General features: G+C 44.2%; 1 protein-coding gene across 1 annotated transcript in view; it reads right to left on the bottom strand.

Moving 5' to 3' along the window:
- Gpat3 (glycerol-3-phosphate acyltransferase 3) overlaps nt 1-22,943 on the bottom strand; it is a 48,916-nt gene that overhangs the window by 2,911 nt on the left and 23,062 nt on the right. The window contains exons 3-11 of the mRNA XM_032916697.1: nt 14,697-14,967; nt 13,402-13,476; nt 12,357-12,446; nt 10,976-11,069; nt 6,443-6,558; nt 4,996-5,051; nt 4,269-4,354; nt 3,545-3,673; nt 3,227-3,306 (exon numbers count right to left, since the gene is read on the bottom strand). Coding sequence (XP_032772588.1) covers nt 3,227-3,306; nt 3,545-3,673; nt 4,269-4,354; nt 4,996-5,051; nt 6,443-6,558; nt 10,976-11,069; nt 12,357-12,446; nt 13,402-13,476; nt 14,697-14,967 — 997 coding nt within the window. The remainder of the gene's footprint in view (nt 1-3,226; nt 3,307-3,544; nt 3,674-4,268; nt 4,355-4,995; nt 5,052-6,442; nt 6,559-10,975; nt 11,070-12,356; nt 12,447-13,401; nt 13,477-14,696; nt 14,968-22,943) is intronic.

Raw genomic sequence — 22,943 nt, 5'->3', positions numbered from 1 at the left:
GATGTTGACAGGGATCAGTTATGGGAAACTTCCAGGAAATAAAATTATCAGCTGTGGCTGGGTCCTCAAAATTGTACATAAGCCTTTTTTTTTCCCTCCAAATGAGTTGCCTCTAACGATTCTTAGCACTTACATGAATTTTTGACCAGTGAGAAATAAAGGCCCAAACCAAACTGCTACTGTTAACAGCGCCTGTTCTTAAGGCTCCCGGAATCAGTTTTAGACATTTCTTCTTCCTAGCCACCCAGTGAAACAGCCCAGCTATTGTCTCTTACCTCTAAGGGTTAAAGGTTCTATCAAATGCCCCACTTCAGTTACAGCAAATCTTAGTTATTCTCCAAAGGTGTGACTACCTAAGAACCAACTTAGCAAGATCAGACAGCAACAAGCCAAGTGTGGTGGTGCACATCTTTAGTCCCAGCTCGCGGGATGCAGAAGCAGGCAGATCTGAATTTGAGGCCAGCCTGATCTACAGATCAAGTTCAGAACTATATGGAGAAACACTGTCTCCAATATATATATGGTAATAATAATAATACCTCCCTCCCAAAATGTCACAGTCATTCTCATTCATCTGCAAAGAAATCAGTCTAGATGTGTTCACTCATACTCAGCAGCTGAATGACAGATAGACCAGAAAGGAAGGACGGCTCTTTCCTTTAGAAAAACAGGCCAGGCAGTTCAAAGTAATCTTATTTCTAAAGCAGCATATGATCCAGTAAAAAGAGACAGAAAAATTTAAAACATTTATTTTGTTTTTGTGAGACAAGCTCTTGCTCTGTAGACCAGGCTAGCCTAAAATTCACTATGCACCCTGGGTAGGTCTGAAACTCATAGGAATTCTCCTCCCCCTGTTTCTCAATACTAGGGTTAGAGGTAAAGATCATTGTTAACAGAGATGCTGAGTGAATCTGACGGTGAATCTAACCTGAGGCTGACTCTCTCCACTGTCTCTCTCCAAATGTGCGCTTCTGTCCCTGCATCTGAACCCACAGAGGCAGCCACGTGCTTTTCATAAGAGCTGCAGAGCAACAACATGGCTAGCTGTCAGGTAAGAGGAAGCATTGGAAAAGGAGGTTTTAAAAAGAGGAAAGAGGAAGGCAGCTTTGCCCATGCATGGCCGGGAAGAATCCCTAAAACACCTTTAGCTTCTGGGAAGCTTGGAGTATTTTGATGTTACAGTCTTACAGTTTGACATGGAGTGTTGGGATGTTACAGTGTTACAGTTTAACATGGAGTGTTGGGATGTTACAGTGTTACAGTTTCACGTGGAGTGTTGGGATGTTACAGTGTTACAGTTTAACATGGAGTGTTGGGATGTTACAGTGTTACAGTTTAACATGGAGTGTTGGGATGTTACAGTGTTACAGTTTAACATGGAGTGTTGGGATGTTACAGTGTTACAGTTTAACACTTGCAGAATAGATTGTAGAATAGCCTGCAGCTCAGAGCAAATCAGCTGCTGTCAGTCAAGAATTCATAGTTTCAGGGAGTCATCTGGCATCTAACCTACAAACTTCCAGCTACTTTCGTCTCCCATCAATTTCCAAAGTTGAGCTAATTAGCATAATGACTTCTAAAAATGGCCTTTTTGCTCTAGAAGTTAGTGACTTGACAAAAAAAAAGCACATTGTTTGCCAGAAAAGGGCTGGGGTGGTATAAATTAACTGGCTTTAAGATATGTGAATGGGGGCTGGAGAGATGGCTCAGTGGTTAAGAGCACTGACTGCTCTTCCACAGGTCATGAGTTCAATTCCCAGCAACCACATGGTGGCTCACAACCATCTGTAATGAGATCTGATGCCCTCTTCTGGCCTGCAGTCACATATGCAGGCAGAATGCTGTACATAAAATAAATAAATAAATCTTTAAAAAAAAAAAAAAAAGACATGTGAATGGGCAAAGTATATATTTAGTGATATGCCCTACTGTTGGATAAAAGAATAGAAAATTCTAGCCAGCTCATCCTTGAAGATGCTTGAGCCTCCAAGCAGAAGATGTTCTTGGTTGATAATGATACAGAAACCAAATCAGAAGACATCACCATACCTCACCACAGAAAGTGTTTTGAGACATCCAAAGAGCTCCCAGGCTCACAGAGACTTTGTTGAACTTGCTGAGCTCGTATTTGCGGAGTATTTGGTGACAGCTCGCTGATATCCATGGAAGAACTGACCTCCTCCAACAAGGTGGTATAGTGAACCTCGCTGCTCACTGGTTCGCTCCCAACATTTCTATCCTTACTAATTCGTAAGGGGAAGTCAAACTCCCAGTGGGACAATATTTGACAATGAGGACTTTAGGGTTGAAGAGGTCAAAGGGGTCTTGCTCTTGTGGTGAGGATAGTGTCCTTAAAACAAGAGATACTGGGGAGTTTGCTCTGTCCACGCTTGAACAAAGAAAAGTTCATGTGAGTCACTGAGGAAAGCAGGTCTGACACACAGGGAGAACCCTCACTGAGCACTGGCCATGCAGCATCCTAACCTCAAAGCTCTAGCCTTCAACCTCAGAGGAAACAAAGTTTGCGAGGATGCTAGTCTATGGCGTTATGCTATGCCAGCCCACGCTGAGTAATACAAGACACCTACATTAATCTTCCTCAGACTAAAATTTTTAAAATGTGGAAGCTATAGTTACCCATCAATCTTACTTCCTTCCCCTCCTCCATCTTATGTTCCTGATAAAGTGAGAGTGAAACACAGCATGCCCAACCCCAAACCAAAACCCCCTCTCTTTCTTCTTCACCCAAGCCCCCTCTCTTCCTTCTTCACCCAAGCCCCCTCTCTCCTCTCTTCTTCATTTTACCACACAGTCATCCAGAGCAAATGCTACAGTACCCCGTTTCCTTTGCAGCTCACCACCACCCCATGACTTGAAGCAGAAAACAGATATAGGTTTGAGTGGCTTGTACAATTTCCAGGATATGTGCCTGTGGAGATGGGCATGTCCTTTTTCCAGTTCCCCGAAGCCAGCCATTTATGCACGATGGGTGAAGACGGACCGCCATCTTGGGCCATAAAGTAGGAGCGCATATTGAGTCTGGTATAGGAATAAGCACTAAGCTTATGCCAGCCTGGACTTCCATACTTAAGTGGGAGCGAAAAGCTTCTCCCTTATTTTAGCCTTTGGTACACTCTTTTTGCCAAGTCTAGAGCTAACCAGTATGATTACATTAAATATGTAATTGTTTACCACAGAACACCAGTGCTTCTGAGAGGTCTCTTACCAGGGAAGTTCAGTCAGTCCTCCTTGCACAGCAATAGCGGATTTAACCCTGTTGGCAAACTGAACCGCATCTTCTCCTTCCTGGTTAAATGAAAAAGTTACACATCTTGGGTATGAAGCTTCTAAACACCTTAAAGTGTTTCGTCATCACTTTTATCCATTTTTACAGTACTAAATACAATACTAAGAAGCAGCCCCATTCGCTAAGAAAGAAGAAAGGCCTGCTGGGAGGAAAGGAGGTGCCCCCGGTTTCAGGCAAGGGCTTTCGTGCTTTCATCTGATTGGATAAATCAAAGACTGAGCATTATCTAAGCAGTACCTCTCTGGTCATGGGAGGCATGTACCACACATCGCAGACAATGGCCCAGCTTGTCATTATCCGAAGCAAATAGCTCACCAGGTTGTATTTACTACTGTTCCAGAAGGCATCGCCGAACTGAGGGTTATACTGAGGAAAAAGGAAAGATGAGACATTCCAGTCAGGAATCCCACATTGCTCTCTCTTCCAAATCAGTGTTTTTCAGGAGCTGAGACAAATGGGCCTTGCAGACCCCAAGGGCATTTACTTCACTTGATAGAATTTTTCACAAGAACTAAGTAAGCCAATCCTAACAATGCCTTGTGTTAGTGCCAACGGCTTCGTGTGACTCCACACTTAACTAAAAAGTCAAGGAAAGCAGAGATCAGATAGCCCACCACTAATTCAACCTACTCCTCCAAGTCACCCCGCCTGTCTGTCCAGCTACCTACCCTCTCTATCTTTCTGTATCTATGCATCTGTCTAGCTATCTCTGTATCTAAATATCTACATACCATCTATGTGTCTACATATCATCTGTGACCTATCTAAGCCTCTATCTAGCATCTGTCTGTCAACTGTCAACTATCTGTCTAGAGAGATTGAGCACAAAATGTTCTGTACACAGAGCCAAAGAAGCTAGATACACAAGTGTTCTTCATTCTTGCAAGTTTGTAACAATACCAAATAAAGTTAACACTCAAATACTCCCTCCCACCCTTAAAAATAAAACCTTTCGTTTTACCTTTATTGCCACTGGATATATGGTTCCTCCAATTTCAAAGCTTCCCTTTTTGAACATCATGACTGAAGTATTGTTGATGCAGGTACCTGGCAGGGTGGTAAGGAAGTGAGTCACTTTCTAAAAACAAATTTTAAAGGGAATTGCTTTAAAGATTGCTACGTCGGGGGTTGGGGATTTAGCTCAGTGGTAGAGCGCTTGCCTAGGAAGGGCAAGGCCCTGGGTTCGGTCCCCAGCTCCGAAAAAAAAAACCAAAAAAAAAAAAAAAAAAAGAACCATCATCTTCGTCCACTTTGTGGATCCCAGAACTTGAATTCAGACAAGCTCCCCCACCTACTGGCCCAGGAATTACTTTCCTATAATTTAAAATATCAGCAAAGCGGTAATACTTTACTGCCACTTTGCAAGTCAACCCTCGCTTAAAGAAAAGTGAGCAATTTTAACTGCAAACTCTCATTTTGCCATTAAAAGCTCAGCAACAACTCCATCACAGCAGTTAGTAATGTCAATACATTTCACAGATAACACCTAAAAAGTCATAGCTGGTGCTGTTTAATACCCTTATAGAAAAATTACTTTAAAAGTCAAATAGGTTCTGTGACTCATCAGAAAGCAGGAAATGAAAAGACACACACCGCCCCCCCCCATGAGATAGGGGAGACCGTTCTAGAACGTTCCTCAGACGGCTTGTTGCTGCCTGCTGTAGCTTGTTAGCAGTCCCTGTTCTTACCTTCAGGGAAGATTAGAATGGGTAACTTTTTCTTATCAGCGATGTGTTCTTTTAACCTGTAAGAAAAAAAATAAAGAATAAATGACTGTACCTTGAGAAACAGGGAAATAAAGAGTTCTTTGCATCCATAAAAAGAGAAGTACGAGATAAAAAGATAGAGATCAAAAGCAAACGGAAGTCATCACACTCCCGTTTTCTCTGAGTGAAGTGATGACGTCACCCTGCTTTGTTTGTAACAGGGTCTCATTAGCTCAGGCTGGCCTTGAACTTGCCATGGAGCCAAGAATGAGCTCCAACTCCTGACCTTCCTGTTTCAACTTTCCAAATACTGAGACAACAGGTAATCAGTACCAAACCCAAGTCTTCTATCTACTCTCTGGACAGCCATGTGCTGAGAGTTCCTTGTATGAAAAAAGAAAAAGAATTCTAAGCATACTGATTTGTCTGTGTTATGGCCATTAAGTAAGAAAGTCCTGAAATGAATCAGGGTGAACTTCCCTAATAAATAGAACACCATAAGCCAAGTATGGTAATCCCAGATTCCAGGAGGCTAGCCTGGGCTACACAAGAAGAGAAAGGGTTTTCATGAAGGATGTGGGGCATCCCTGAATGTCTAAAGAGTGAGCAGAACCTCATCGGGAACAGCTTTTCCACAGCTCCTTTCTTGGCGGTCCATCTCTGCAGAGCCCAGAGACTCTATCTTTTCCTTTCCCTTCCTTTCCCTAAAGATCTCTGTAGTCTGGATGCAGCCATGAGTTCACAGCTCATCTGTCACCTGTGGCATTCCCAAGGGGCTAGAAGAAAGACTGGGTACCAGCCCTCCATGGAAAACCTGAGACCCTGGTCTCTCCACTCTCTCGGTTGCTCTGTCCCCATGGAACAAATGGGTCACCTCCGCCACAGACTTTTAGTTTGTGTAGTCTCAAGCCTGACTGAGCATAGGAGCCAAGGGACCACACACTAACTGCACCAAAACCACGAGCCATCATAAGCCTTCTCCCTGGTAAGTTGATGTCCTTATGTTTTGTGATGACAACAGAAAGTTCCAGCAGTGGTCATCACTCTGGTGAATGGAGTCAAGTGACAGTGGCCATCCAGCAGAAGAAAAAAAAAAACCAACAAAGATTTACTCAGCCAGTAAATTATCAATTATTTAACCCTCAAGGTGGGAATTTTAAACTTTGAAAGTTCGGTGGTCATACCCTACTTAGCTCTTAGCAACACAGAACAGTTGAGCGTTCCAGTCTGGTTTTCTGTAGCCTTACACCCCACAGGCGACAGGATTCTCATATCACTCCTCTCAATAACAGCAAACAAATCCAGCTGCAAACAGCTTTGCATGATTTTGTTTCCATTTTAATAACCACTGCTCCCCCCCCCCATCCCTTTGGCAAAACGACCCAAACCAACCCACTTTTCTGTTTTTCCAGTGAAAGCCACTGTTTACCTCTTAGTCACCAGATGCCGGTCCTTCATTTCTGAGCGCTCAAACCAGACATGTGGACAAGCCTTAACCATGGCTCTCTGAATGATCCCCATCAGTCCACCATGAACCTGCCCAACCTAGAAGGATCAAGAGAAACAGAAAAACATTAAAGGCCTGGCGACCAGAGAAAGCTAGGGGTCTTTCCAGGGTAAGGGAAGGGGACAATACACTCGTAGTTTCCTCTCAAGGCAAAGGCTGCCTGCCTTCTGCTGGTGGATAAGTCCTAAAACTAATCAAAGGATCTGCAAAGCTAGGCAAGAGTCAAGGTGTGCTCTTCAGCAGCTCGAGCTCAACTTGCTCGCTCCACTGCCTGTCCTGGAACTCTGAAGAGCAGAGATCCCTCAACTGCATCAGGACTGTGGGAGTGAAAGTTAGAGCTACATTGAACTATGACTTTAAATGCACCCAAATGACAAGGATTTAGCGCTTGACAGCGCACCTGATTCAAGACTTTAGGACAGGCATGCTCACGCCTTGCTTGGGGAAAGAAATGAAGAAGACATTTAACAGCCCTCGAGATTACATATTCCAGGTTGGAGATATGGCTCAGTGGTTAAGAGCACTGGCTGCTCTTCCAGAGGTCCCGAGTTCAATTCCTAGCAACCATACAGCGGCTCACAACCATCTGTAATGGAATTTGAAGCCCTCTTCTGGTGTGTCTCAAGTGTACTCATATACATAAAATAAAGAAATTAATCTTTAGAAAAGATTACATATTCAATTATCCTTCATTTCAATCATTTCTCTTCTTGGAACTCTCCCTGAAAATATAACATCAATAAAATGAAAATACATTCTCAAAAAATTATGATCTATGACATTGTTTATTATTGCAAAATATTGAAAACTGCCTAAGTGTCTAAATGGATAAAAATGAACGGATAAATGATAGTGTTGATGATGTATTGGTGGATGTATGCATGTGTATGCATGTGCACACACAAGTATGTATGTGCACATGTGTGCACATGTATGTGTGTCTACACATGCATGCATACACCTGCATATCTACAACATAATATTGTGCAGCTGACCAGAGGACGAATCTGACCCCTAGGACAGATAAGGACTACTGACTTCTGGAACACAGTGTTAAACAACAAAGACAAAGGAACAGTTGAGTGCGCGTCTTTTAAGCTAGATGAAGAGTAATACGTTTGCACTTTTTAGCCTTTCAAGAAGAAATAATTCTTCTAGAAAGAGTACAACCTTGGGAAACTACAGAGACCAACAATTTGAGGTCGTCAGTTTCAACTGTACTATAATCAATTGTGTTGGCCAGAGAACAGAAAGATGGGGTGTGGTCTCAGTAACCAAATCATAAGTAACCAGTTGTTGTTATGGTGTGAACATGTCCCCAGAAATTCAGTCCCCAGTACAACAGTGTTGGAGAAAGGACCTAATGTGAAGGGTCTGGATGACAACACCTCTGCTCAAATGAACAAATTAAAGCCACTGTAAAGGGCTCTTGCTGAAGCTAGAGAGATAACTCAGCAGTTAAGAGCACTCACTGCTCTTGCAGAGGACCTAAGGGACAGGAAACTGCTATCCAGACGTAGAAAATCCAATGCCTTCTGTTGCTAGCTTTTACTACTTTTTCCTACCCTTTACCCATCTCCACCCCACCCTACCCCACCCCATTTCATCCCCTATCACTAGGCAGTAGAGAAAGAAGGATGGGGCAGGGGAGGGAGGGAGGGAGGGAGGGAGGAGGAGGAGGAGGAGGAGAGAGAGAGAGAGAGAGAGAGAGAGAGAGAGAGAGAGAGAGGGAAAGAGAGAAAGAGAGAGAGAGATCTATGAATCTTTCCTCTTGTTTCTCCTTTGAGCAAGATTACCAGCAAACTGCAATCAAGTCACCCACCCTGCCTCTCAAGACCCTTGCAACTTCTGATCATTCACAGAATCGCAAATGTCACACAATCGCAGAAACTATCTGCAGCTGGCAAAACCACACCTCAGCTAGAGCATGAGGCAAATCATAGTCAGCTGCTGCAAAGCTGATCCCCTCATCTGGGATTAAAATGAAAGCATTATTCTAATAATATTTCTGTGGTTTTTAAAGAAACCCAAAATCCAGAATTCTCACTATATAGAGCCTTTTTCTGGCCTCCTAGGGAGTTGCAAGCACATGACGCATAGACATACATACGGTCAAGACATTCAAACGTAAAATATTAATAGATATCTTTACAAAGAGGGGAGGCTCTTGGGAACAGATCCTCCTCTTGCAATTCCAGTCCTTCTGATGTGTAAAGACAAGACAGTCAGATCCTCACTAGAGGTCTTGACATTAGACTCTTCAGCCTGAAGTAGGCCAATAAATTCTGGTCCTTACAAATTACCTCATCTGCAGTACTCAGCACGAGACGGATTGGCTGCCTAGGTATCTGCTTCCCCTTCTGCATTGAAATCCCAGGCCTGACTTAGCTGCAGTGGATGGGAAGTGCATGTCCACATGTGTCAAAGATTGATACAATGTGTCCTGGCCTGCGCTAGGGCTACCTAAATACTGAAACAATATACATAATTGTGATTTTAAGACACACTGTATATTGTTTTACAGTTTTTATTTTTCAAGGCATATAACTATAGATTATTCCTATCTTATAAAAGGACAAACAACCAATTCCCATCTCTTTTCCTGAAGATGACAAAAAAAAAAAAAAAAAAAAAGCTTTGGGTTCAAAACAACTCGATTATACAAATTAGTGATGTGTTAAAATGTACTTGCCTGAAAGTTATGTGTTCTGAAGACTTTATTCCACCTACTTATTTACTTTGATAGGGGAATGGGTACTGTGTAGCTCTGACTGGCCTGGAACTTGCTACTTAGTCTAGGCTTCGAACTTACAGCTATCCTCCTGCCTCTCTCTCCCGAGTGCTAGGATTATAGGACTATGCCACCATGCCCAGCTTGCATATTTGTTTTAGATGGTGTTGTTTTGTTTTGTTTCTGAGAGTACTGGGGATAGATCCCAGGGCTTCACATGTGCTGGGCAAAGCACTAGGCCATCTGAAGCCATGGGACTTACCATTATAGACATATCAAACATGTAGCAGTAAGTGGGGATATTAAAAACGTTTGAATATGCTTGACCCAGGGAGTGGCACTATTAGGAGTTGAGGCCTTGTTGGAAAAAGTATGTTGCTGTGCGCTTGCTTGGGCTTTAAGACCCTCGTCCTAGCTGCCTGCAAGTCAGTCTTCTCCTAGCAGCCTTCAGATGAAGATGTAGAACTCTCAGCTCCTCCTGCACCATGCCTGCCTGGATGCTACCATTTTCCTGCCTTGATGATAACAGACTAAATCTCTGAGCCTGTAAGCCAGCCCCAATTAAACGTTGTCCTTACGAGAGTTGCCTTGGTCATGGTGTCTGCTCACAGCAATGGAAACCCTAACTAAATCCAATGCATGGATAGCGAAAGCCAGTAGTATACACTCTGGCAGTCCCACTCACTCACCGTGCACACCTAAAAGCCTGCAAAGGCTCTCCCAGAAGAAGAGCATCCCACACCACACTGTCAACTTGGAAAACTGACCAGTGAGCATACCATCCTCACAGCCCAACCCCACAACCCACAACCCACTCCTGCGAGACTAGGAGACTCCGCATCCGGCCATCCTGCTCCATGCATCACTCAGGACGCACTTAACCAGCGAGCAGGAAAGGGAGCTCTGGTCAGCGTCAGAGCTTCCTTTGCCCAGCAGGTGAAATGCCAAAGCAAACTGTTCGAGCAACGGAAAACAAGACAGAGGGGAAGCACGGATGGAATGTGGTTTCTCTTCGTGCCCAGCAAAGGGCGCTTGGGGACGTGGTTTTGCTGTGGACTCTGTGGTTGTTGTTTTCTGCTCTTTTCCTTTCTCTTCTTTGGAGACTGTAGACAAGTTTGAGAACTGGTCTGTGGCACAAACACTCTGGCTTCCTTGCCAGATTTTCATTAAAGAAACAGGATCTTTTTTAATTGCACTTATCTTTCTGAAGAGAGAACTAATTGGTGGCAGAAATCTCTGAAGAGGATGACTTTAATTTTTACAGCATAATTAAACACTGGCTGGGATGTTCCAAGCAGGATCAACTCTACCACACTCTGCCAAAGGAGACCTGCGTTTCAGCGAGGCATTCCTCCACCTCAGCTATCACAGTAATTTTCTTTCTTTTTTTTTTTAAGATTTATTTTATTTGTTATGTATAAGTACACTATCCCTGTCTTCAGACGCACCAGAAAAGGGCATCAGATCCCATTACAGATGGTTGTGAGCCACCATGTAGTTGGTGGGATTTGAACTCAGGACCTCTGGAAGAGCAGCCAGTGCTCTTAACCACTGAGCCATTCCTCCAGCCCCACAGTGATCTTCTTTGCATTGTTTGTTCCTCGGGTAAATATACTGCTCAGCCTCGCAGGCTGTGTCTCAGGCAAATTCCTAATAAGAGACAGGCTTTCTAGTTTGCAATCAAGCAAGCACGCATGCGTGAAGCACCCGTGAGCTGCTCTTACCATGGCATAACATCCATCCGTCGCCAAGATTAAGACATCGATGGGAGAGGTGTGATTGGCGACACAGATGCCTCCCTTCTGGGGTCTGTACTGCCTGCAATTAAAACAACGGTAAGCACTGTGCCTCAGGAAACACTCGCTAGTTTACAGAACAGCATGGACAGACTTGTCTTACTTAAAGCGCATAGGCCCTGTGCACCTAAAAAAATCTTTTTTTTCCCCTCTGGAGCTGGGGACCGAACCCAGGGCCTTGAGCTTGCTAGGCAAGCGCTCTACCACTGAGCTAAGTCCCCTACAAAAATCTTTAAAACATTATCATCATGCAGTAGGAGTTGGGTAGGAGCTATGGCATTCTCTCTATAATTCATGTTTTACTTATGAATTATTTTTTATTTATGTTGGTGGCTCTTAGTACAATATTATGCTGTTGAGACTGGATCTCTGGTGGCCCAGGTGCTAGGATTGTGGAGTTGGCCACCATACTCGGCCAATTTAAAAAAATGTAAGGAGCCCTTTGTTGATAGACACCTGGTCAAACCAAATGACAAAATGTTCCCTCCTATAGGAAACAGAAAGACTGGATCAGGGTGGAAAGAGCTCGCTCTGGAAGTTTCACAATTACGGTGTTGTTGCCGGGCAGCGTGGCTGGAGTCCACGATCTCAGCACTTAGGAGGCCAAGGGAAGGAGATTGTGGAAGCTCACCGGTACTACTTAATGAGCTCTGACAGCCAGAGCTATGAGGCAAGGTCTTATCTCAATAATAATAATAATAATAATAATAATAATAATAATAATAATGGTGGTGGTGATGATGATGACAATGTTATTTAATAACATCGAATTAAGATAAAAAATAAATTCAAAAGCAGTCATAATCACTTTCATTTAGTAGATGACTTTGCCTAGCTACTTGTATCTTCTGCTTGGCGTAAAAAGAACAGAATTAAGTATTTTGTCTTAAGAACCAGATAGAGAACTTTAGAAACAGGGAGACTAAGTGTGGACAAGTCCTCAGCCTCTGCTGCCAACGGCATCTTCTTCAAAAGAGACAGATCCAACTCAAAGCCGGACTTGGAACCACCCTTAGCATCCAGACAAAGAGTTTCCGCTTTTCATCTAGCCCATAAGAGCAGTGCCCACACCAGGAATCACCGATGACAGAAGCTCGCCCCACTCAGCGCAGCTGTCTATGCGCACTACTCAGTGTTAATTTTATATTCCTTCTGGAAGCACAACGCTTTGCTATGTCTGAAGCACCTCAAAAGGCGATGGTGAATGCAGACTAAGTTCTCAGATCTCATGCTGCCTCCCCACCTCCTCCCAGCCTCTCACCCCTGCTGGACCTGCCTGAAGCAGGGCAGCCCTGGACCAGACACTCACTTGTTATGGTAATGGATGGTGCCAGACAGGGAGCGAACACAGATCCTGCAGCAGGTCAGGTGCACCAGTTCACTCAGCCAGTTCTTGAGGCTGAAGGAGGAAGAAATCATTTTCATTATTCCTCCTAAGAAACCCAGAAAGAGCTTCAGCGTGCCCGTCACAGCAGCATCCTGCGTTCTGCTACACTGAATGGCAGTTTGATGCTTGCCAGCTCAGTAAATGCATTTGCTATTGAAGGCCCAAAGTGTACCAAGAGAATTAGACAAGATTCTAATAGGAACTAGCTTCCGCCTGCTGGACTATAAGGAAGTCCTCACCAAGGACAGTGGAGGTTCTTTGGGCTCAGCCTTCCAGGCTCTCTCTATCTCTGTCTCTGTGTCTGTCTCTATCTCTGTGTCTGTGTCTGTCTCTGTGTCTGTGTCTGTGTCTGTCTCTGTGTCTCTCTCTGTCTCTGTGTCTATCTCTGTGTCTGTCTCTGTCTCTCTATCTCTGTCTCTATGTCTGTCTCTGTGTCTGTCTCTCTGTCTGTCTCTGTCTCTATCTCTGTCTCTGTGTCTGTCTCTGTCTGTCTTTCTCTCTCTGTCTGTCTCTCTGTCTGTCTCTCTGTCTGTCTCTGTCTCTCTCTCTCTGTCTCTGTGTCTGTCTCTGTCTGTGTCTGTCTGTCTTTCTCTGTGTCTGTCTCTCTGTCTGTCTCTCTGTCTGTCTCTGTCTCTCTATCTCTGTCTCTGTGTCTGTCTCTGTGTCTGTCTGTCTTTCTCTGTGTCTGTCTGTCTCTGTCTCTCTCTATCTCTGTCTCTGTGTCTGTCTCTCTGTCTGTGTCTGTCTGTCTTTCTCTGAGGCTCTCCCACTCCCTCTGGGTCCCTCACTCTACTTCCTTTTATCCCGTCATTTCTCCTTTGAGAAAGCACTTCCAGTTTGAACCAAAGTATAATGAAAAGTCAAAGACTATGAAGATGATGTGAGAGCGACTAAACACGAGCTTTGTAGACACAGCTAGGGAAAGAAGACAGTCCCGCTTATGGCTGGGTGGAGGGAGACAGGTCACCTGCTGTCCGGAAGCTGGCCAACCAGTGTTGTTCCTATAATCAGCAAGCTGATCCCAATGAAAGCCAGGGTCACCCTGAAAGAGAAAAGAAAGGCTACCACAGACGTTCCCGGGGGAGTAGGACTAGAGCCTGAAGAAGTCACTCGTAGGCTCACAAACCGTGAAACTGCAACTTGTAGAGCATTGCGGTGTACAGTGCAGCAATGAAAGGGGTCAGTAAATCGATCGGCTCTGACAGGATTCTATTGATTGTCCTCCGGTACATTTTGAGAGGAAGATAAAAAGATGGCAGGTTCTAATAATTATTCCATGGGGACACATGCTGGTAATCTCAGCATTTGGAGGTAAAAAAGGCAAGAGAATTGCGAGTTCAAAAGATCATTCTAGGCTGTAGAGCAAGTTCAAGGCCACCCTGGGCCACATGAGACCCTGTCTCAAAAAAAAAAAAACAAAAACAAAAACCATCAGATAAACAAGGCAAATTAAAGCTTCTAGTATTTCCTTCCCAAATGTCAACAGATAATCCTATGCATCTTCGGACTCTGGGAGCACTGGGTTAAGGTTCTAGTAACGGTTTATATACAGTCCTGAGCCTCACTGTTCATCACAGCTGCAACAACGTCCAAAAGACAGCCCTAGGTACAGTGTTAGGACATGAAGGAACTCTCTCTCTCTCTCTCTCTCTCTCTCTCTCTCTCTCTCACACACACACACACACACACACACACACACACTCAGTTAGATGTTTTCTCTCTCTCTCACACACACACACACACACATGGAGTTAGATGTTTTCTCTCTCTCTCTCTCACACACACACACACACACACACACACACAGCTGAATGTTCACACACACATAGCTGAATGTTCACACACACAGCTGGATGCTCACACACACACACACGCACACATTCATACACACCCAGCTGGATGTACACACACACACACACACACACACACACACACACACAGAGTTAGATGTTCTCTCTCTCTCTCTCTCTCTCTCACACACACACACACACACACACACACACTCAGAGAGAGAGAGAGAGAGAGAGAGAGAGAGAGAGAGAGAGAGAGAGAGAGAGAGAGATTTGGAGGCACATCTTCATTTAGAAGAAAAAACGATGTAAAAGATGTGGATAGTTAAAACATTGCCGTAACATGGGATGTGATGGTGTTTCCTAACTGGCCAGAGGTGGAATCCATTCCACAATTCTCTTAAGCAGCCGCTAAATGTGTGATGAAAAGGAAGTCTAAACTGAATGCCATCGAAGCCGGCGACTGACTTACCTCAGAGGTAGCAGGAAGCAATAGCGTACGAGGACGCCCAGCACCCACACGATGGTGAGCTTTGGACTGATGTAGTGAAAATTGACATTGGTTCTTGTGAGGAGGTTCCATGATACTAACTCCTCGGAGGAGAACCTCTGGGTCACTTCATCCTCCACAATGGCTTCCAACCCCTTCTTGGAGAAATAAAACACATCGGAGAGCTCGAAGTCCCTTCCTCGAAGACCAGAGAGCCCTTTTTCCATGGGTGACTCATCTCTTTGGATAATACCTTAAAAGAAAGCATCAGGACATGAGAAAATGCCATTGGAGCACAGAGCAATTGATCAAAGGGGCAACATTAACTTCACAGAATACAGAACACAAGCTTAGTGAACAACGACGTAGAGACGTTAGAGCCGAAGAGAGGAAGTCATGACATCTCGGACAGCCTCCACCCAGTGACGTCATAAAAACTATGTAGAGGCTGGGGTATATGCTCAGTGACAGAATGCTGGCCTGGCATGTATAAGGCCCTGAGCTGAATCCTCATTACTACCTAAAGTTACTTAATAAAAAAATGTACGCCTTATATACTGGCGCTCAGGAAGCAGAGGCAGACAGATCTCTATCTACGGGTCTGAGGCTAGCCTGGTCTACATAGTGAACTCCAGTCCAGTCAGAGCTTCACGAGACCCTGCCCCAAAGCAAAACCACAAGCTGTTTCAGAAAAATAAGCACAGCACAACTGCATTGATAGGAATAAGTGTGTTAATAAAAAGATAGATACTTTAGAAAATAGATACTCGAACAGATACTTTGTTAAACAGATGTGCTTGAGTCAGTCATAAAATCTGGTGACTGAAGTGGTACTCTCATATCTCCCTTACGTAGAACAGAATGACTTGCTGCTGGTTTTAAAAGTAACTCACCAGGAAAGGACTAAAGTGTTCTGCTGAGGACTAGTAATCCCGCCCTTAGGAAGTTTCCTAAGAGATGTAGGGAAGACATTCACTGCAGCACTCTACCCAGACAGTGGTGCATAACGCCACCGTTAGTGAGGCTCTAGTATCAAGTGGAAAAAAGACAAGAGCTTAAACATATTTAAAATATATGTGAAATATATGTCTGTAGGAACAAAACACAAAGGAGAAACTATGATTCTCTTTGGGCAATGGTGTTAGATTTTCTTCTCTGCCGAGACTACTTTCCAGAAAGAAAATAATTGAAGTTTTCAAAGCCAGGTTTACCAGAAATGGAGAGACTGGGATGTTTCTCTTTCCTTTTGATTTTCTGAAGGAATAACAGCAGGATGCCCTGGGGGAGTGTGCAGAGCTCCGGAAGTCCTCAGTGTGTGTACTGCTGGCATGGGCATAGCTGTGTGTGTGCAGAGCCCCGGAAGTCCTTAGTGTGTGTGTGTACTGCTGGCATGGGCATAGCTGTGTCAAGGACACCAATGCCCGCAGACCTGCAGACACTAGCAAAGCCTTCCTGGAGTGAGGCTCAGAGGCTGGCAAAGTCTTTCTCTGCCCAAGTGATGGCCAGGGCATGTGAATATTGGCAACCACTTCCTCCTCCCAGAGGACAGCAACCTGAGACCGACTACCAAGGCTAGCTAACTCCCAGTGCCTGAGGTTCCCTGTGGTTCTTGTGGTTGCCCAGTAACTTCCCCCCCATCATTCCAAGTGTCCTGTATGTCTGTCCTTGTATTTGTCCTTTCTACATAGCACCAGTCAGGTCAAATCCCAGCTGCTCTGGGTTCTGAACACAGCAGGGGAAGAAGGAAGAATGACTGGAAATTGAAAGCCAGACTGTGTTTAAGACAGTCACCAGCTCCACAGTGGGCGTCTTTTACATATAACAAAAAAGGAAACATTTTTAGTTTCTTTACAGGGCTAATGCTTTAGAATCTAAGAGGAGGGGAGGAGGAAGGGGCTGGGAGAGGGTGAGGAAGAATACGTATGTGGTTTTGTATAATTGTTTTATCTAATAACTTAATTATAATCATAAAGTTAACCAAAATAATTAGAACAATAAAGCAAGCTCTCAAATGTCTATTGGATTGTCTTTTTTTTTTTTTTAAGAAGGTAGGTCAAATCTTTCTTGCTTTTAATTGGTGCCAGCGGACAGTCCAAGGCAGTGTCCCTATCAAGTCACCCTCTTGCTCCACAGACTCTGCAATGCCACTCAGGCAGAGCGCTCTACCCAAGTACTGCCCAATACTTGGCAGTGCAACAGTTTCATTATTTAGCAATATATAGATTTCTTAAACATCTACAATGGGAAGAAAGTGCGAGCTATTCAGCAAATCTCTGAATGAAATACACCGGGGACAGAAGATATACCTCCTAAAATATCGTTTCTCAGAAAGGCCAAAAATGAGCCAACACAACTTTTGAGCTGATTATGTAACTGAACTAGAGAAGCCAGGCTTCCAAACCCACACCTGATCTGCAATATTTCCTCTGCCCTGGGACCTAGTTTGTTCCCTGCCAACTCTCAATAAAATGCAATGCAACCCTAAATTTTTTAGTTAAGCATCTTTCGAAATTATGTATGTGGACAACCGTGATGGCACAAAATTAACAAAGAATGGATTTATAGAATATGCTAAGCTTTGCAAAATAGGTCTCTCTAGCTGGTCTCACTTTTCTGTGATCTGAGGATCAGACCTACAGCTCTTCTGATCCAAGCCAGCACTGTACTGACTGAGCTGGTTTCTTGATCAACCAAGGTTTCAGTGGGAGGGCGTTTGGAATAATGGGCTTCTGACCTTCCAAATGTGGGTAGGTTAAGGGTCTACTTGTGTGTTAATTACCGCGTCCTCTTTCGGGCGGCAGCAGACCCGATTTTCTTGATTGGTTGCTTAGAAAGTTCCCTTTATAAGCAGGGAACAGAACACTACTGTGATTTATAACCGGGTAGTTATTCCAAAAGTTCCCTCAGCTAATTTTGAGTTAATTATGGTTAAGATGGTTTGAGCCTCTGCCTCCGTTTCTACAGGCCTTTCACATGTGCCGTTATTTATGTAGCGCTGACTTGTTAAAGGCAGGAGGCCACGGGCAGCTTGTGCAATTAATCTCTTGCATGAGACACAGAGCTAGCATTAATTTTCTTTTCATGCAAGAGCAATGGTCTCTGTTGGCTCAGCCCGAGCATTCGGTGTAAGGACAAAGTTCACACATTCATGACTTTATTTTCTGAAACCGAGCTGTAAAGTTAAAGGAAAAATTTCCTAGAACAAATCTGACAGATGGAATCACTTCACGGAGTGTGGGATCTGAAGTAACAGGATTAATCTGTTAAGAATAAAGACTTTCTTTAAAAATCATTACTATTATTTTATTTTATGTGCCTGAGAGTTTTACCTGCGTGCACATTTGTGTACCATGTGTATGCCAGTCCCCTTGAGAGGAGTGTCAGATGCCCCAGATGGAGTTAAACATAGATGCTTGTAAGACGCCTGTGGGTGCTGGAAATGGAACCTAGGTCTTCTCATGGAGCAGCCGGTGTCCTTAGCCGCCGAGCATCTCTCCACCTGCTCCTGGTTTTCTTAATGATAGTGTAAGAATTAACTCCATGTGTGTGTATGAGTTGTAAATTTCGGTCCCCTTCTAGGACACTCTTAGGTGCTCAAAGAAATATTTCCATTTTTCTAATTTCTAATTTACACGCAGTTTTTCAATGTAAATTGATTACATTAGTTTTTTTTTTTCTGCCAGAAGTTTATAATTTGGCAAATTGGATGCATACGTTTGACCTGCAATGGTTACCATATCTCAGCAGGAAGGAAGAGTTGCGATTTGAGGAGTCCCTCCTTTTAGCACCTACTTATCAATGGAATTCACCTTCACACATTGTGTGTTGACATTGCACCTTAGGTGGTAGCTGCTTGTTCACAATACAGATGTATTTTCCTGTTGTGGTTAGTACACAGACACACACAGATATACATACATACACACAGATATACGCATGCATACATGCACAAATATACACACAAACACACAGATTTACATACACACATACATACACACAGATATACATACATACATACGTACATACATACATACAGACAGACAGGCAGATATACATAGATACACACAGATATATACACACATACACACACATATACATACAAACACACAGATATACATACATACACACATACATACATACAGATATACATACATATATATACACATACATACACATATACACACATACATACACACAGATATACATATATACACATACATACATGCATACATACGCACACATATACACATACATACATACATACATACACACATGTTTCTCGTGTGCATTATTATACGGGTGCTCAGCATCTGGTCAACAATAACACCCTGAGATATGGGAGGCTTATGTATTTAAGGTTGCCTAAAGATCTGACATGTTAATGTGCTATAGGAGCTTGGGTTGAATGGTTGAATCTGGGATCAGGAAAAAATTGGTTTAAAGGATCCTATTGTGAAAATCTGAATCAGGAAGATTAGGCAACAGCCTTGCATTAGTGCCAAACGCTTTGATTTTGACACAGTTGTTCTGGTTAAATGTCCTGGAGAAATGTCTGTTGGGAGATAAAGAGCGTGTTGCGTACAACTCATTCTAAGTGGGCCAGAAAGAGTTATTTTTATACACAGAGCTAGAACAACAAAGCAAACGTGGCAGAAGGGAGGTAGTGACGCATCCGCACAGTCTTTCTATGAATTGTGTGTTTTATGACAGATCTTCTCTGAGTGGAGTGCCTGAGTCATACTCTGGATGTCTGGTTCTCCTCCACAGTGCTGAATGGGTTCCCAGTACAGTTATATTAATCATGTTCCCCCGTTCCCATTCTCAGAGCACTGGGATCATCCTATGGTGGTGGAATTGACCCTCTCTTGGTTTACTGGGGCTGGACATCTTTCAGAGTATCGGGTCAAAGGCTGCATTCCTACCACTTTCTCGGCCTTTTCTCTCTCTGAGCTTGGAAGTTCATTTTCCTGCTCATTTTATTTTGCACATCTTTTTTAAAAGATTTACTCATTTATTTTATGTCTATGAGTACACTGTAGCTGTCTTCAGACACACCAGAAGAGGGCGTCAGATCCCCTTGCAGATGGTTGTGAGCCACCATGTGGTTGCTGGGAATTGAACTCAGGACCTCTGGAAGAACAGTCAGTGCTCTTAACCACTGAGCCATCTCTCCAGCCCTTATGTTACAGTTCTTAACAGTAGCAAAATTAAAGTGACAAAGTAGCAATGAAAATAATGTTCTGACTAGGGTCAACACAACATGAGGAATTGTATCAAAGGGTCGCAGCCTTAGAAAGGGTGAGAACCACTGCTCTTGATGAAAAAGAATTATCTTTGCAAATACAATATATTGTGCGTTTTTAATTTCCTACATATACTGTCCTATTTCACCCCCAGTTTTTGAGCAAGTTGGGCAGAGAGGAGTTTACCCACCCCCAAACCAACTACAAAGCCCAAAGCCCCTTTTCCGGTATGGGAGGATCCTCCTACTTGTGGTCTGAGTAAGGGTCCCTCCCTATAAAAACCCAGCTTCCTGCTGCCCCACAGATATGCTCGATTTTAAACAGACTGAGAGAAAACAATTCAATGCACAGCTGTACGTTAGAGCTGGGGAGGAAAATGAAGGCCTGCTGGGATTGAAGAACAGAAGGACTTAATACCAAGGGAGCGGCTCGGCAGAGATCCAGTGACTTGTCATTGGTCTTATCATTCTCCCGGCTATCTGTCACTGTGAACATTGGTGTGTGACTCACTGCACCAGCTACACAGGCAAAGAGCAGGCCCCAGTCCACCTTTCCCCACCCCTGTTCACAATGACTTAGCAGTAACACAGCAGGGATGGGCCCCAGACTCACCACACCCAAAGCATCCCTCGGGGGCCACCAGGCAAGTCTCACCCTCAGGGCTTAGTTAGTTAGGCACCGGCTCTGCTTGCCTCACAGTGACTCTTGGAGTTTCTGGTAATCACTTCCCGAGTACTTTTTGATGACCACCTCCTGATCCTCCTACCTCCAGCCTTGCACCGATGATCAGAGACATGAGCCACCCCTGCTAGCTTATGCAGTGCCGGGAACTGAACCCAGAGTTCTGTGCACACCAGGCCATGAGAGTGTAGGTGACTGTGGAGGCCAAAAGAAGATGCCCAGGCCCCTAGAGCTGAGGTCACAGTTGTGAGCTGTCTGGTGTGGGTGCTGGGAACTGAACTCCGTCCTCTGACCAAGCAGTTACTCCCCAAACTGCTGAGTCAGCTCTCCAGCCCAGCACATGCTATTACTTAGGTGTAAATTCTAAACTTTCCGAGTCCTGTATTCGCTTGATTTACAATTAGAGTTTTAAAGATAGTTCAACCTTCCGTACTTGGATACGGTGGGTGGCTGACAGCTAAAATCTCCACTCTGGGGGCTCAGGAAGGAAGATTAATGTCCTGTCTCAAATCAAAACACAAATACCGGGGTTGGGGATTTAGCTCAGTGGTAGAGTGCTTGCCTAGCAAGTGCAAGGCCCTGTTCGTCCCCAGCTCCAAAAAAAAAAAAAAAAAAAAAAAAAAAAAAAAAAACTCCACAAGTAAACCTGGGGGGAAGATGCATGAAGCAAACGTACCAAATGGTTGATAAGTGCTCTAGAGGGTCTGTGCAAGCATTGCGGAATGCCATTGGCCGGACAGTTAGTTGCTTATCCTACGACCAAAAGATTTGCCAGGATTTCTGTACAACAATGTTCTCAGCAGCTCTGTCCCCAATGGTTAAACACTAAAAATAACCCAGTGTCAATCAACAGAACCACAAATAAACTATCAGTGTTTGTGTAAAGGAATATACCACAAAAACTGTTTTTAAAAAAACTGTTTCATACAATAAAAGGATGCCTGTGACTAGGCTGTGGGGCGGGATGGGGAAGAACGTTGTGAAGGCACAACCTCCCCACATTACCCAAATCTTATATCTTAAACATGAGTGTCAGATCTTTGTGTGAGCCATTCACAATAGCCTGCTTCATATAACAAAAACAAAAAAACAAAAAACAAACAAACAAAAAAAAAAAAACACCTCCGTATCTTCACTTCTAGGCAGGTTGATAGACATCTATTCTTCTTGAGAGGGAAAATAAGCCCAAAAGAGAATCCGTGGGCAGAAGAACGAGTGGGAGAGAAAAGGCACAGCCTGTTTATCTCCTGTTCCCATCCTTTCCTGGCTGAGCTTCCCCTCGCCCTTTCCTAGAGCACCTTTCTAGCCTGCGTGCACTCTTTCCAGTAATTGGGTACTTGTCTGGCTGGCAGGAAGGAGGTGGAAGGTTCCGTTTCCAATGGGAGGGAGATGTGGAAAATGAGGGAGAGGGCAGGAGGAAGGAAGGGAAGGAGAGAGGAGGGGAGGAGGGGAGGAGGAGAGGAGGGAAGATGGGAGGAAGGAAGATGGGAGGAGGGAGGGGAGGAAGGGAAGAGGAAGGGGGACTCCTCACTTCAGCTTTCACTGCAGTGCTCCCAAAGGTGAATCTGCAGTGCTGCCTTCTTGCCCAAGGCTTCTGGCTTTTCAGATTCAAGTCGCTATACCTTGAGGAATGGCTCCAGCCCCACCGTACCTCTACCTGCCCCACCGTCTCCCATCTCCTCCTACTCCTACTCATGCCGCACCTGTCAGTCAAATTAGGTCAGTTCCTGAGCTCCTACCATTCCCTGGGCTCCTTCTCTCCTGCCTTTGCTCAGTCGTTCCTACCTGATACCCTTTCCCTCAGGTCAGTAAGGGTCATTGCACCAACAGACCCCCCCACGTCTGTGTTTGCTTTGAGATTAGATGCCCCCCCCCATTATGGGATGTGGTCTTAACCAATTACATAAGCAAGGACAAAAAAAGAGCAAGTCAGGAGGCAGAGGCAGGGGGATCTCTATGACTCCAAGGCCAATATAGTCTACACAGGGACTTACAAGACAACCAGGACTACACAGTGAGACCCTGTCCAAAAAAAAAAGGGAGGGGGGGCCTGGAGAGATGGCTCAGTGGTTAAGAGTGCTGACTGCTCTTCCATAGGTCCTGAGTTCAAATCCCACCAACCACATGGTGGCTCACAACCATCTGCAATGGGATCTGATGCCCTCTTCTGGTGTGTCTAAAGACAGCGACAGTGTACTCACATACATAAAATAATTGTTTTAAATCATATCAATTGAAATATGATTTCAAAACTTAAAATTGAGCTTGATTAAAGGAGGTAATGCATATGTGTCCGTTGCATAGA

Source organism: Rattus rattus, chromosome 11, assembly GCF_011064425.1.
Source record: "Rattus rattus isolate New Zealand chromosome 11, Rrattus_CSIRO_v1, whole genome shotgun sequence".
NCBI lineage: Eukaryota > Metazoa > Chordata > Mammalia > Rodentia > Muridae > Rattus > Rattus rattus.
This window is presented reverse-complemented; position numbering and strand designations above follow the sequence as displayed.